The sequence below is a fragment of the Schistocerca piceifrons genome, chromosome 4, assembly GCF_021461385.2.
Source record: "Schistocerca piceifrons isolate TAMUIC-IGC-003096 chromosome 4, iqSchPice1.1, whole genome shotgun sequence".
Classification (NCBI taxonomy): domain Eukaryota; kingdom Metazoa; phylum Arthropoda; class Insecta; order Orthoptera; family Acrididae; genus Schistocerca; species Schistocerca piceifrons.
The window spans coordinates 371,539,271-371,555,895 of NC_060141.1; the positions used below are offsets into that span (position 1 = coordinate 371,539,271).

At 41.8% G+C, this 16,625-nt stretch overlaps 1 protein-coding gene across 1 annotated transcript in view; it reads right to left on the minus strand.

Moving 5' to 3' along the window:
* The window catches only part of LOC124795092 (facilitated trehalose transporter Tret1-like), a 101,051-nt gene that overhangs the window by 26,556 nt on the left and 57,870 nt on the right, over positions 1 to 16,625 (minus strand). The window contains exon 3 of the mRNA XM_047258925.1: positions 7,498 to 7,707. Coding sequence (XP_047114881.1) covers positions 7,498 to 7,707 — 210 coding nt within the window. The remainder of the gene's footprint in view (positions 1 to 7,497; positions 7,708 to 16,625) is intronic.

Consider the following 16,625-nt stretch of genomic DNA (forward strand, 5'->3'; position numbering starts at 1 on the left):
GGCATTCAAAACCGTGTTCTCCAGGAGCTCACAGACAAAGCTGTAGACTACCTAACACACATCACGAATGCCATACTCAAGCACCAACACTTCCCCGCCTTTTGGAAGACGGCCAAGGTCCTGATGTTCAGGAAGCCGGGAAAAGACCACTCCCTCCCACAAAATTACCGACCCATCAGTCTGCTGAGCGCGCTCAGCAAGATCGTTGAGAAGGTAATATTAAAACGACTCACCAGGCACTGTATCACAAACGACACCCTGAGACCGGAGCAATTCGGTTTCGGGAATCATCACTCAACAACACAACAACTCCTCCGCGTCGTTGAATACATAACACACGGATACAACACAAACAAAGCAACTTGGGCGGTGTTCCTGGACATCGGAAAGGCTTTAGATCGTCTATGGCACAATGGCCTAATACGCAAACTTCGCGACGCAGGGTTCCCCGACGGGCTCGTACGTTTCATACACTCATATATCACGGACAGGAGTTTCAACACCGACGTGCAGGGCAAACAATCGACACGACATGGTATACAGGCAGGAGTACCCCAAGGAAGTATCCTAGGGCCCTACTGTTTAACCTCTACATTAACGACCTCCCAGCTACACACAACACGACGGTAGCAATCTACGCGGATGACACCGCCATCCTTGCGCAAAATTGGAAGCCGTCTAACATTAACTCACGACTACAGACTGCACTCAGAACGGCGGAGCCTTGGCTGGTGAAATGGCGTGTTAGAGTAAACGTCGACAAGTGCGAGGCCGTTCTGTTCACTAGAAGACCGAAGCAACTGCGCAAACATCAGCACTGCAACCCAATAACACTACACACACGCCCAATACGTTTCCGCGAGAAGGTCAAATACCTCGGTGTCTGGCTGGACAGGAAACTACTCTGGGGGGACCACATTCAACACGTGACCAACAAAGCTAACGCGAGGCTCAAACAACTCTACCCTATGCTTAACAGGCGTAGCACACTGAACAGGAGGGTGTCTAGGTCCATGTACATGACACTTATTAGACCCCTGATGACGTACGTAGCCCCTGTCTGGGGATACGCTGCGCCAACTCACCTGCGCCGTCTGCAGCTCATACAGAACAAAGTACTCAAAATCATAAGCAACGCTCCGCGCTACACACGCATCGCGGACCTTCACCGGGAATACCGGCTAGATACTATGTTGCAGGTATTCCAAAAACTCTCCACACGACTGTACAATAACACGAGACACTCGCGCAACCCGTTTGTCCTTTCTCTGGGTAACTACGACCACAACCATAGATGGAAGCATAACAGACCAAAGACATTACTGGCTAGGAACTAAACATCGATGGGCCATAGAACGCTAACACGATAGTACTGGCGAGCCCCTGCAACACAGTTATTACTGGAAACCCCAGATGTTCGACCAGCCGAAAAACAGGCAACCGCAGCACGCAAACCAGCCACACACACACCCTACACCGTCTGTGAGCCGATCTATGACCGATCGCCCACTAATCTGCAACGACGTAGAACTGTTGCAGGGACGCAGTAACTGCAGCAAGCGCCGCAACGAGCTCCAACAACGACAAAGGTAACGATGCACGATACTTCGAACTAACATAACCACACCTTGCATGCACTGTCGCAGATAGCAAGCCGCTACTGCCCTTACCACCCGTCCTACTGTCGCAGAGGTTTTTTTCCCTTGGCTCTTGCCTTGGCACTTTTTTTCCTCTGCGCTTACAACCGCTACCCTTCAATCGCTTTCGTCCACTTTCTATCTCCTGATGGACCATGTTAATGAGTAATCTTACCCAGATGCATGGATAACATCACAGCCCGCATCCTGTGACTCCTGATTCAAAAACTAGCATGTTATACGGAGGTGGCAGTAGAACTTTTGGTTTGGTCACCACGTTGGTGTGGGCGTGGAGGGGCTCCATCGTTTGTGTGGTCCTGTTTCGTAGAATACGGTCGGCCGCTGACGGATCCAGAATCGAAACCACTCTTGCACTTTCTCGTCCTGCTGAAACCAACATCCGCGCATGTCTTTCTTCAGGTCTCCACAGATGTGAAAAGGATATCGTGAAAGATCTAGGCTGTACGGAGGATGTTGCAGTTTTTCCAAAGATAGTGCTGAAGCGTGGCCTTCGTCCGATAATCAGTGTTGGGTCAAGCGTTATCGTGCAACATGACTCCGTCCGACACCATTCCTGGGCCTCTTTATTTATTACTGTTGTTGGATAGGAAATTTAGGAGTATTGATCATTAGGCTGAAATGGTCTGTGTCCTGTATGGTGTCTTCTGTGACGTTAAGTTTTCTTGAATTCCTTCTTGTCTCTACTTTCCACCCCGTTGTGTTTTTTAATTTGGAAATGAAATTAGAAGTTTTCTTCGTTAGCCTATTGTCGTTCATTCCGTAAATAAGACAGTAAAACTTTAATCTCCTCTTCCTTATTGCATGAGTGTTTCTATGTTTCTGTATAAATCTTCATTTCTCCTCTTCGTCCAGATGTTGTCATTGATCTATTGTGGTCCTAAAATTTTTATGAGTATTTTCCTTTCTTCCTTTCTTTCTTTTCTTTTTCTTGGCAGTCTCTTTTATACAGTGTTCAACATTTATATCCATATATGCTTCTGATTTAATTTGCTCTGACGCAATGTTTAATTATTGCCTGGAACGACATTGATCGTTTATTACATCAGTTTCGGCTGAGTTTCATGGTTGCCACAAGTTTCCCCAAGTGAGGAGTTTTCTCCATAATCAAAGTTTTGTAATATAATATAGTATATAATGTTTCGTTGTATGCTTACTTTGAGTAAAAATAAGCTTTAAGGATATAAGAGGATTTAATTTCTTAAAAAAATTATAACAAAACATTTCGCACGTATTGTTGAGTAGTCGTCATTTTCTTTTTCACTCCTGTGGAAGCGATGAATAAAAACCTCACAGTGCAACAAAAACAGGTATACATTGAAGAACTGTAGTTCTATTGCTTGTAAACGGAGCTGTAAGTGCGTTTCACCTGGTCACATGTAAAGACGATAACCATCGCATTAATATTAGTATTTTCGGAGAAATAGGTTAATCGCACTACTACATATGTAATATAAATAAGGCACATTGTTTTATTGTTAAAATCAATGCTTGATTTCAGTTATAAATGAGAAAAACATTAACTGTCTACTCCACACAGCTCGTAATGATGGAAACTCTGCTTCCTACACTGCGACACGTGGCTTAGACGTTGGTTTCAAACCTCAGCACGGCAGATATAGTGACGTGCGCAGTCTATGGTCCGTAGGAATAAATGCCAATTGCTACGTATCAACCGGCAATTGCTATGGAACACCCGACCAATGATAGTAAAAGGAACTGTAGAGGACAAAACAACTGCAGCGAAGCCTGTGCACGAACGCTCTGTATGCCTTCGACATTTCATGGTAGTTGGGTGTTAGACGAAGGTTGCTGTGGACCCAAGTAGTGCGACATTCCATGTGGTACGGCAACATGTCTGTAGGAGATCATTTGACTATTTACGATCATGGACGAGCAGTCGGACGTCCTGAAGCCGATCAGAGTGCCACCACTGTGGCCACCGAATGGCTGTGTTCAAAAGAACCATATCGCACTTTAAAAAGGCCACTGAAGGAGTAAGTGATACGCGAAAGCGTAGTCGCAGACGGCCTACCATACCGCAAGAGGATCGACACGTAGCCCTAGTGAAGACAAGCGTATCTCACTCCTAGGCAGATCGCTGCACTTGTTGGAACCGCTACTCGTATACATATCTCTGCCAGAAACATTCCTCGGTGATTATTTCAGGCTGGTGTGTATGCTTGGAAGCCTGTTGAATTCGTATATCTCCTACTACACCACTACTGAAAAAGATTTCGTTGGTGTAGGGAGAATGTTGGTTGTGGTCAGAAACAGTGGTCCAGAATGATAGTCTCCGCTGTATCCCGCTACACTGTGGCTAGTGATTCCGGCCACTAGTTAGTGTAAAGAGAGACGGTATACCGGTGCCTCTTCTTTAGTCTTTTCCTTCTTGTTGTTTATCCCGGCTTCTTGAGATCTCTTGTGAAGAGACGCGATACAACAAATTCCGTAGCGGTTTAGGAGAGTCAATGAAGTTACACAACAATAATTTAACTTTTGAAACTGCCGGTTTATTGGCATTTATGGAAAGAAAAACACTCTCATACTCTCAAGCGGTCAGCAAATTTCGTGTAATATTTTGTGTGTGTGTAATGGGCCTTACTACGTCGCAAAGCGTTCTAATGAATTAACTAAGCTGCTTTACAGTGTTGCTAGGTAACCTAATCAACAAGGTGATACGTGTCTCAATTAAAACTGGACCTCGATATTTTGAATAATCTTTCGGTTCATTTATTTTTGTAAAAATCAGCACTTGTCTCAAAATTAATTTCCAGCTTCGTGCATTAAGTCCAAACGCATTTTGCAACTATTGTACTCGATTTACTGGACAGCTCGATCACGCACTGGCGTGTAACGTATTTCAGATCGAGTGCGCAGGTTTCAGTTTTCCCTAATGGGCTAAACGACTCTTTTGTAATAATGTGATGTGTCTATCTCACTTAAAGTTTCATTTAAACTGGATTTACTCTCTATTCGGGTCAAGATCACAAAATAAAACTCGCCACATAGGTCAACGAACTGAACACGCTCACTTTTAGCACTAAGTGATAACTAGTCTCAGACTAAAAACCGCACATAAATTCACACTTTTTGATGTATACAAAGTTCAAAACTGCATTATATTAAACAAATAAATTATGGCATGTAATTACGAATTAAAAATTTCCAATTCTATATAAACTTTAAGAACTTTTATTCCATAACCAATAAAATTTTATCAACTAAGAAAAATTATTAGTTTGCTTAAACGGATTCAGATTACTGTCGTGTCTGGACGATGACATCACGAAGCCACACTTGCTTGGAATGAACGAAAAATACTGTCCGTTGAGTAATTGATTGACTTTTATAACAAATTTGGTGCCCTTTGCATCGCTACAACGGGAACACGTTACCGAATAATCGGTATGGCCTAGGCATTACGGTGTGAGCAAGCATTATACACAATGGCCAAACACCGCTGCTTATCTTTGTGCGAGGTACTGTTACAGCACAGCGCCATTACGGCGAGATTATTCTGGATCATCTCCGTCTGTTTAGGGGTGCGGTAGGTTTCGATTTTCTGTTTATAGACGACAATGGCCGCTGACACAGGACCGCTGAAGTGCTGGACACCCTGGAAAGTTAAGATATTGACAGCATGGAATGGCATGCGTGTTCCATCGACCTAAACAGTATAGAGCGTGCCTGGGAAACTCTTTGAAGAGGTGATTCTGAACGGAACACTGCCTCTCCGAAAAGGGCAAGAAAGAAAAACCCCCTTGAGAGGGGAGTGGGACGATGTCCCGGAGGACTCTTTAACAGTTTGGTAGCCAGTATGAAAAACAGGTGAAAAATGTGCACCCAGGGAGGGCATACTCCTTACTGAGAGCGTCATATCAACGCTCATTGGGAGTCTGATCTGTCTCAAGAATGAACGTTATTAAATGAAACAACAAGTTCACTGTTACCAGTCACCGTTTTATTTATTTCCAGACAGAAATTACCCCACAACATCGGCACACGAAACCCACTTCATCACACAGGTGTGTACACAATTGAATGTTTGGATTGTGACTGCTTCTACATAGGCCAGACAGGCAGATCATTTGAGATTAGGTTCAAGGAACACATGACGGCACTAAAAAACAAAAAATATCACACATCGGCAATAGCTACCCACCTGCAAGAAACAAAACACCATGTTAACAACACAAGTATTAGCATCCTACACATCCAACCAAAAGGCAGAAAACTAGACATCCTTGAAACACTCCAAATATACAAACATCAAATGAAACAACCAGAGTCCATCTTAAATGACAAAAATGACAATATTTACAATAGTATCATCTCCGTTTTCAGCAACTGCCTACACTCTTAAAAATACAAACACACACACACACACACACCTAACATTTATCATAAATATTGACAGCTGCGAAGAGTACAAGAGATTGACTTCATTCACAGATAATTCATCACACCAACAGCTTGTACCCCTTGTCAGCTTGAAACTGTATGTACATCAACTACTGGCACAAATGTATATCTCTCTGCATATTTTATAGCACTGACCAATGTACTACCCCAACCTTTAGGTAGCTAATATATGCAACACGCAATCTTAAGACTCCTTGCCATGTAAATGTTTGCTCTCATATAATCACTCCTTCCTCTCTCTCTCTCTCTCTCTCTCTCTCTCTTTCACTCACTCACACACACACACACACACACACACACACACACACACACACACACACACACACACACTCTTTCTCTCTCTCTACCTCTCCTTCTGCCTCCAGCCCCTCACCTCACATCTGTTTATTAATCCCAATGAAAGAGTGTAATGTGTGTATGATTTTACTGTTGTAGCCAATATGATCATTGTAATTAAAGTATGTAACATTTCACCTAATTGTTATCAACAAGTATGAAGTTTAAGCCATTTTAACGCTTCACCTGATTGTATAAACGAGTACGAATGTTTAGCTGTTTTAACTTGTCAGAATTGGATTTATATACCACCTGAAGTACACACACATATATTTGACACCTCAAAACAAACACCACCAAATGCTTTAAACAATTATTCTGCAATAATATTGTTACGATGTATATTCTTTGCACTTTGTGATTATGTCTTCTCTTCTGCTATACGAACCTTGCACCCAGCTGATTCCAGACGCCATATTTGTTTACAAATGTGGCAGTATACATGTGATGTGTTACGACAGCAAAAGGAACCTGTGACCACTGAAGGTACTCGACTTTACTTATTTAATGTTTACCATTAGATATCAGTTTAATTTTTTGTCAAAAGTAATCCTAAACCATATTCTGAAATAGTGTCTTGTTTCTCCACTACGCAGTGCCACAAGTTCCTCCAAAATGGTATCACAACACACACACAAATGTAATACTTACTAATGTAAATCCATCCGATGATGGAGGTTTGAACCTTCGAAACGCGTCGTGGAAATAAATAAAACGGTGACTGGTAACAGTGAACTTGTTGTTTCATTTAATGTCAGTAACAGTCACGGTAAAGCCTAACCTAAAAATGTTCGCATTTAAAATGAACGTTATATATGCCTGTTACTCTGCTTTCTCATGTGGTTAAATACGGTATCATTTTTCGTTTTAAATATAGTATTCCACCCCTATTACGTATGTATTGTGTTTAATATCGTTCCTCATTGCCTGTGATTATTCCAGTCCAACAATTCCTTTCGTTCCTTAGCACCTGTCAGACAAAGCGGAAGTAAATGACTACGTCATACATTTTGAAAGGCGGATGAGTGGATGTAAACAAGCATTCATAACTGCTACTGAAGCTAAACATAATGCGCTCTACCTCGAAGTTGTTCATGCCGCGCAGCCTGACGAGCGACTGCTGGGCCTCCTTGTTGCGCCCTCTGAGCAGCAGGTAGGTGGGGGACTCCGGCATCCACGAGAGGGTGGCCACCAGCAGCAGGGGGAACGCCAGCAGGATGCCGGCCAGAGTGCGGAAGTGCACGTACGGCGCCACGCAGAACACCACCAGCGTGCCCAGGTTCTGCATCACCTGCACAGTGCACCCACCCAACAACATATCAGCTCCAGACGTCCACTAAGACTTCCAGTGTCTGACGAATCGAGAGATAATACTACGAATCAGTGAAAAGTGTCACGGCAGTCACTGAAAAACGTGCGTTACTTTTGCTCGCCTGTTTTTACCAACTTTGATGGAGTTCTAGAGGACCACTGTTGTCCAATATACCGGTGATCAAAATGTCAGCATAAATTTGAAAACTGAATAAATCATGGAATAATGTAGATAGAGAGGTCCAAATTGACACACATGCTTGGAATGACATGGGGTTTTATTAGAACAAAAAAAATACAAACGTTCAAAAAATGTCCGTCAGATGGCGCTTCATCTGATCAGAATAGCAATAATTAGCATAAAGTAAGACAAAGCAAAGATGATGTTCTTTACAGGAAATGCTCAATATGTCCACCATCATTCCTCAACAGTAGCTGTAGTCGAGGAATAATGTTGTGAACAGCACTGTAAAGCATGTCCGGAGTTGTGGTGAGGCATTGGCATCGGATGTTGTCTTTCAGCATCCCTAAAGATGTCGATCGATCACGATACACTTGCGACTTCAGGTAACTCCAAAGCCAATAATTGCACGGACTCAGGTTTGGGGACCTGGGAGGCTAAGCATGACGAAAGTGGCGGCTGAGCACACGATCACCACCAAACGACGCGCGCAAGAGATCTTTCACGCGTTTAGCAGTATGTTTTTTTTTCGGTTCTAATAAAACCCCATGTCATTTCAAGCATGTGTGTCAATTTTTACCTCTCTATCTACATTATTCCGTGGATTACTAAGTTTTCAAATTTATACTGACTTTTTGATCACCCGGTATGTGCAATATATGATATTGTTCAATATATGTGCAAAACTACACTTGACATCCCACTATTGTGTTCAACTGCACAAAATGAGTGCCCAATCCCAGGCTGCGGGTTGCAAGCCGTCTCCCTCCCCTCAACACCTTCTGCCCCCCCCCTCCCTCCTCCTTCCTTCAAGCTGAGAAGACGGATTACGACATGTTACATCAAAGGTGTCGGACAGGATCCGAAATTTATTGAGGTGCAGATAAGTGAACGACCCTGACGAGGAATAAGGGCTCTACAGTCACAGGAATGGTGCGTCCAGTGCTGTTCATATGTCCTAATAACGGCATCTGGTGTCTGCAATACGTTTCGTTAGGCAAGCACTGATAACACACACTTGAATTTTGGCATATATTGAAACAATTAATGAATAATTAAATAAGTTAATAAAGTAATGAAAATTCAGAGGGAAATAAATAATAAGAAACGTAATCAATACTGTAGGGAAGTTGAGTTGAATGTTATAAAGTGTTCGTTAAAAACACAAAAATAAACATAATGCTCTTACATAAAATCATTAAATGCATGTAGGTTCGACGGCAAGGTTAAAAATTTAGTATTCTAGGTGAATGTGGTTATGATTGCGGGAATAATCAATAAAATTTGACAGATTTCCTAGTTAGTTCGCCTGTGTGAAAGCTGAACCTAAATCTAGGCCCCGACCATGTGTTAATGTGGAATTCTGTCACTGATCTGCTTCACTGTCTGTTAAACTTCAGCACGAAATAGAACTATCAGTCACGCAAAGTTAAAATCTTACAGTCGAAAACATTCCTTGCAAAATTTTAAGTGTTGAAATGGCTCACCTGGATTACAGCTCGTAGATTAAGTTCAAACCCTGTTGAACACCGCCTAGACTCACCAGCAACTGTCCGTCAGACCCAACCATGCGAAAACCATGCAAGTTCTTACAGTGGCGTCGAACACTGCATCGAACTTGTGACAATTTGAGGTCCTCATTTATTGTGTAAGTTGTTTGGCTTCAGTTTTAGTATTTTCTGTGTGGTATTGACGAGCAATGTTTCGTAACAGAGAACTGACATTTAGACCGTCGGCCATCATCTACAGACAGTTTCAGAACCAAAAATCTGTCAGGGCTTTCTAGTTATAACCTACAGCATTCATCGCCCTGCTTTGTTCATCACCAGTACACTCCCCTCCAAGACGAAGCCAGGAGTCAGCCAGGATCGTAAACTCACAGGGTAAGGCTTCACTTCGTGGCATCAGTGATTCGTCTGGTCTCAGGCAGGCAGGCACCCACGCAACGACGACACGGCAAAAATCATAGCATATCTGTAAGCATTTCTTTAACCAAAAATGAAAGAGAAGATCCTCAGGTGTTGAGAATAACATGATCGTGGACGTTGACAGACTGACGCAATATAGAGAATGAATAACTTCGTCTTGCTCGGCGGGCGGCGGGGGGTGGGGGGGGGGGGTGACTGGGGAAACATGAATGATTTATTTGTTGTGATTGTCTGTTAGAAGCTTGGCCTACAGGTAAATGTAGTGGACATTGACAGAAGCCATCACGGTGGTCGGAGGCTACCAGGTGTCATGAAACCTAGGCTCATAAGCATATCATTATATCAAGAAAGAGCGGAAGAGTTCAGTTAAAAGGGGGAAACTTGCCAAGAAGGGTGATCCATCTCTGTCCTCTTTGGAGTTTTGGTGTCTGATGGATAGTGGTAGGGAGTTGCGCCACCACACTGTCGTAAACTCACGGTCCACGTGACATCGCATAGCTAACTAATTGTAAAGAATAAACTCGGCAAAAGAGTGTTTTGTAATGCGAATGCGCCGCATTGCTAACCAACTGCTATGTATAAATCGGCAAACAAGTGCTTTGTAATGTGAATGCGATACTTATTTGCGAATAATAAAATCTTTACCAATAACATTCGCTTTATACTGCAATATAGATAGATCCGGAACAATATTCACTCCAAGTAAATTCCAGGTCTTCTGCAACACCTTAAACATTTTTTCTCCTGAAATAAATTAACAGTCAGTGCAGATTTTCCACATGAGAGACTAAAACTGTTAACTAGCGCCATCTCTCGTTTAGTTTACAAAGTTTATGCATTCAGGATAGCACTGTCATAGTGAGAAAAGCAGAAGTAAGGAAATCAGTGATGAACATCAGTGAAATGAAAGACATTAAGCCGGCCGAAGTGGCCGTGCGGTTAAAGGCGCTGCAGTCTGGAACCGCAAGACCGCTACGGTCGCAGGTTCGAATCCTGCCTGGGGCATGGCTGTTTGTGATGTCCTTAGGTTAGTTAGGTTTAACTAGTTCTAAGTTCTAGGGGACTAATGACCTCAGCAGTTGAGTCCCATAGTGCTCAGAGCCATTTGAAAGATAGTAACTTAAATTCTACGAACCACAAGTCATAGTAAAGGTTTGTTCGTTGTATGAGTTTTCTTCCACTATTATATTCTGTTTTGTTACTAATTATTTTGTAAATATTTTTAGATTTATTTATGTCAGCATAGTTGGTGTTTACCTGCTATATTGACAATAATCTGCTCGATCTTTCCTTGCAATTAGACGATTCCCGTTTTTCCCACTTTTATAATCTAGTTCCTTATTAGCATTTTTTTTACAAATTATGTCTCAGTTGATTAATTCATTAGAAATTAATTTATGTGCTGTATATATATATATAATGATCCTGTTCCTAAACAATTCAACTTGCCACCATGTCACTAGCGATTCATTGATTCATTCCAGTTCGGCACGTAGCTTTCTTAAGGCTTGTGAAAGTAAATACAGACAACAGTGGTAAGATTGAAGGACGAACAGGCGTTGTACACCGCCAGAAATCGCGATACAACTTGGGGAGACGTTACTACACGCTCCAAAGAAGATATGCCTGCCTGTGGCATACGGATTACAATAATTACTTCATTACAGAGGCGCATCATTCTATGGATAATGAAAAGCGTTCTCATCGCTTATCAAGAGCTCTGTCATCTCCCTGACAGAACACTACTTATCAGCTTTGCACACAGTCCACTTATCGATAAGCGACCGCTATCACAGCGTGTTCTATAGTGGTTTGCGTGACCGTCGCATGTTCGGATTCTTTATCGTCGGGTAATCAAGTACATCCCTTTATGTAACCGCAATGTTTCAAGGTAAGAAAGGAACAGCTTGTGAAAAAAGCAGATCTCTGTTTCGAGCCTTGAGGGTAACTCCTTGGAATACACACGTACTTCGTGGATTTGCGTGTTTATGGAACAAACTGGGTTTGACGAAATAGAACCATTTGAAGGGTTAATGTGACTGGGCAACAGGGAACCTCACTAATGTTGGAAGAAAGGAAACCGTTTCAAATAAGATTCAAAATAATACCATGTAACAGGTTTACAAAAAAATCACCATGACAACAGATACCGTGTGCAGTTGATACATTCTTGAGCTACCTGACTATAGGAAGATAAACGTTACCACATACACCTCATAGGTATGACATAACGCCCCTCGACGGAGGAAACAGCCACCAATACTATCGCAATAGGAACTTCCTAAACGCGACGAAAATGTGAAACCGAAAAAAAGACGGGCCGTGGGGGGGGGGGGGGGGGGTTAATTATTTACTTGTCACGGTTAACGTTGTTGGCTCTAGGTGTCATTCTGAAATGAAAATATTGACGCAACACGGAAAAGATAATGGAACAATCAGGGTAGAAGAGACACTTCATATTACATGTTGTTGTTGTTGTTATAGTTGTTGCCTTCAGTCTGAAGACTGGTTTGATGCAGCTCTCCACGCTACTCTATCCTGTGCAAGCTTCTTCATTTCCAAGTAACTACTGCACCCAACATCCCTCTGAATCTGATTAGTGTATTCATCTCTAGGTCTCCCTCAACGATTTTTACCGTCCACGCTGCCCTCCAATACTAACTTGAAGATCCCTTGCTGCCTCAGAACATGACCTACCAACCGATCCCTTTTACTACTCAAGTTGTACCAGAAATTCCTCTTCTTCCCAGTTCTCTTCAGTAAATCTTCATTAGTTACATGATCTACCCATCTAGTCTTCAGCATTCTTCTGTAGCACCACATTTCGAAAGCTTCTATTCCCTTCTTGTCTAAACTATTTATCGTCCGTGTCTCACGTCCATACAAATAATTTTAGTAAAAGTATACTCGATGTTAACAAATTTCTTGCCATTGCCAGTCTACATTTTATATTCTCTCCACTTCGACCATCATCCGTTATCTTGTTCCCTAAATACCAACACTCATCTAGTACTTTCTCATTTCCTAATTCAATTCCCTCAGCATCACCTGGTTTAATTAGACTACATTCCATTATCCTCGTTTTGCTTTTTTTGATGTTCATCTTTTATCCTCCTTTGAAGACACTGTCCATTCCGTTCAACTGCTCTTCCAGGTCCTTTGCTGTCTCCGACAGAATTAGAATGTCATCGGCTAAAGTCTAAGTTTTTATTTCTTGACATGTTTTTTAATTCCTACTCCAAATTTTGTAATGTTCAAAGTAGTAATTTGGTAATTGCGCATAGGGAAATTGAGCGGGTTGCAATTAATGGTGTACACAGTGAAACAATTACTGAACAGGGAAGCATTATCGATCGATCGGTCGGCAACAGCTCGCCTCAGGAATCCGGAATGACAGGAAACAATCTCGCAAATACTGTAGATTCAGGTTTTGGGTCCTCACCGTTTTCTCAAATAAGTCAAGACACATTTTCTGTTTGTCAAAATGTGAATGTTTCCGGTGCAAATGCACTGCCGAAAAGCATAGAGGAACAGATTCCAGACACTAATACATTATTATTGCAATTACTGCAACAAATGAAACAAAATCAGAGACAAACGCAGCTACAGTTAGACACAATGGAACAAAATCTTCAAAAGTTAGACATAATGGAAGAAAATTTTCAAAAGTTAGACACAGTGGAACAAAATCTTAAAAAGTTGGACACAATGGAACAAAATCTTCAAAAGTTAGACACCACGCTTGAACACACACGTGAAGATTTAACTACTGAGTTACATAACATCGAATCGAAATGTCAAAAAGTCTGTAATGACGTAAAACCACAAATTTGTGAGCATTTCCAACCTATTGTTTCGCGCCATGAAAATGCATTACAGAATCACGAAGCAGCCATAAAAGAACTGCAAACTATTGTTCATGAAAGTCACGACACCTTGCAAGCTAAAATTGACTCAGTTGCATCTACCGATTCGGTTACTCAACTTGCAAAAACTCAAGGAAACTTAAAGGACACAGTAGATTCGATTTCAACACAAATGGACACTCTGAAACTTGGTTCAGAAAAACACACTGAGGAAATGTGTTCACTATCGGAGAAAGTAGCCGAACTTTCGGATCAAGTCACTAATTTATCTACGAAGGTAGATGATAATCTGAATGACACAGAAGAGTGCAAACAAATTAGGAAATTCAAACAAAACCAGAATCAAATTAATACGCAACACCAAAGAGAAATCCGGGAAGTACAAGATCAGCTGACACAGGTAATACAAGAATTACGTATTTCAGAGGACACTCGCGCCCCAATACGGGAAGAGGGACATACAAATACGGAACAGCCACAAAATAATAACACAGCGCATTTCGGAAATTATGAAAGAAATTGGCAAGGTGCACCGAATTTTGAAATGGAACCGCCGAAACGACGTAACAATGACCGATATGCGACTCGCCGACATGATGACTTTGACTATAAGCTGTTCATTACTACACGTAAATTCAAAGCATTTAAGAATTCTGGCAACGACATTCACCCACAAGCGTGGCTCCATCAATTCTCTGATTGTTTTCCTCCCAACTGGTCATTAGAGCACAGATTAGAATTTATGTGTGGCTACTTAGAGAATGAACCAGCTGTAAGAATGCGATCGGTCATTCACGATTGCCACAGTGAAGGAGAGTTTTACCATGCCTTCCTCTCAGCATATTGGTCTCAAGCTACACAAGACCGAGTAAACCATAGCATCATGATGATGAAACACTTCGAACAATCTGAATTTTCCAGTCTTGTCAAATATTTTGAAGACATGTTGCATAAGAATCAATATCTTTCAAACCCATACAGCCCTTCAGAACTCATCCGCATTTGCTTAATCAAATTACCTGAACATTTACGACGTATTATTTTGGCAGGACGTTGCAAAGACGACATTGAAGCTTTTCAGGGACTCTTACAAGAATTAGAAATTGACACAGACAGTCGCGGGATGCGAAAACAGGAAAACAATCACTACAGGTCACATCCGTCACAATTCCGTGACGACAGAAACAATAACTGGACACGACAGGTCTATTCTTACAACGCAAATCGTGACCAAAATAGACACCACCCGTACGACAACCGTTGGCAGAGTAGTAATAATTACAGGGAAAGATCACCTCTCCGCGGTAATGACTATCACAGAGGCAATCAGAGAAACAGACAATATGGGAACCAAAATAATTATTATCAAGGGAGACAGAATAACTTCAGACGCAACAGTTCAGTGCGCAGTCACGGTTCAGGGAGAAATTCTCCACCACGTGACCGACAAGAAAGAAACTATGGAATCTACCGACATGACGACAGACGATATGATCGCAACGACAGACCTGAATTTCATCAGAACTGGCGGGATTCAAACAGAGCAGGGCACTTTCGACAATGTGAATTTGTAGAAGTTCGGTCTCCTAATCCCAATAACGGCGCGCGCCAACAAAGAAACAGACAATGACTCGCACCGCAGGCAGCCACCTGCGCCGGCTCGCTCAGAGAAAAATAACACAGACGCTAACCTTGAGAAAAATTTTAGCATTCCTTACCGACGTATACCGCATGATAATTGCATTCAAATCAAACTGTGAGTACTAGGATGAGTAAAGGTTTACACCACATTTCACATGTAAAACCATTTATTGAGAGATAATCTGCTTTTTAACTTAGTCTTTGGTATAAAACTTTTCACTTCACATTTCTAGTATGCTTTGTCAGACTTAGAATCTGTTAACATGCAACAATGTTTGAAGTTATATATCCAGTCTAGAACCTAGGGAACATTTTTAAACAGAAATTACGAACGCATTGTTATAGTGAACAGACGTCACAGTGCTATTGTGTGTGTACATTCTTGCTTGTTAGTTGCACGATTACGTAATGACTATAAGGCTCACATACTTAGAACATTTACCAGTACTGCCCGCATCTCGTGGTCGTGCGGTAGCGTTCTCGCTTCCCACGCCTGGGTTCCCGGGTTCGATTCCCGGCGGGGTCAGGGATTTTCTCTGCCTCGTGATGGCTGGGTGTTGTGTGCTGTCCTTAGGTTAGTTAGGTTTAAGTAGTTCTAAGTTCTAGGGGACTTATGACCACAGCAGTTGAGTCCCATAGTGCTCAGAGCCATTTGAACCATTTACCAGTACTGCTAATGAGATTTTAATGCAACATTTTGGTTTACTTGAAATTTGGTGTATCATGAGGGAAGTACATTGGCTTCTGCAGAACTTAGCTTTCGGAGGACGATAACTACGACACTTCCACAGAGATTATCTTACAGCAAGACGCACATTTAGCGCTACAGGACACGTATTTGAGTGATTAATTTCGCACTTAAAACATGCATTTTTTTAAAGATATTTGAAGTACAATGATACGAGGGTTTTCTGTGATATATTTCATTCCATTGCTGTAATCTGTAACACCTGAGGGTATAATTACATTAATCCTCAGGGGGGTACACGCTTACTTTGTGTACCATGTGTTTGGCAAGCACAAGGAGCCCTAGCTAATATGGTATTTGCTTATACAACTTTACACATCGGTACCATATTTCTCTAACACATAAATTACACAGCTATCTGATTATTTAACAGAGAAACAAACATTTTTTTTATTACATCAGTGACAGATGTTTACACAATTACACAGTTGGATAACTTCACACTTATGAAACTGTATTTTGTCTGTACTTTGTAAACTGTTCATATTTTTTCGGAACCATTGTGATACTATGAGAGCTTTGAATGATGTATTT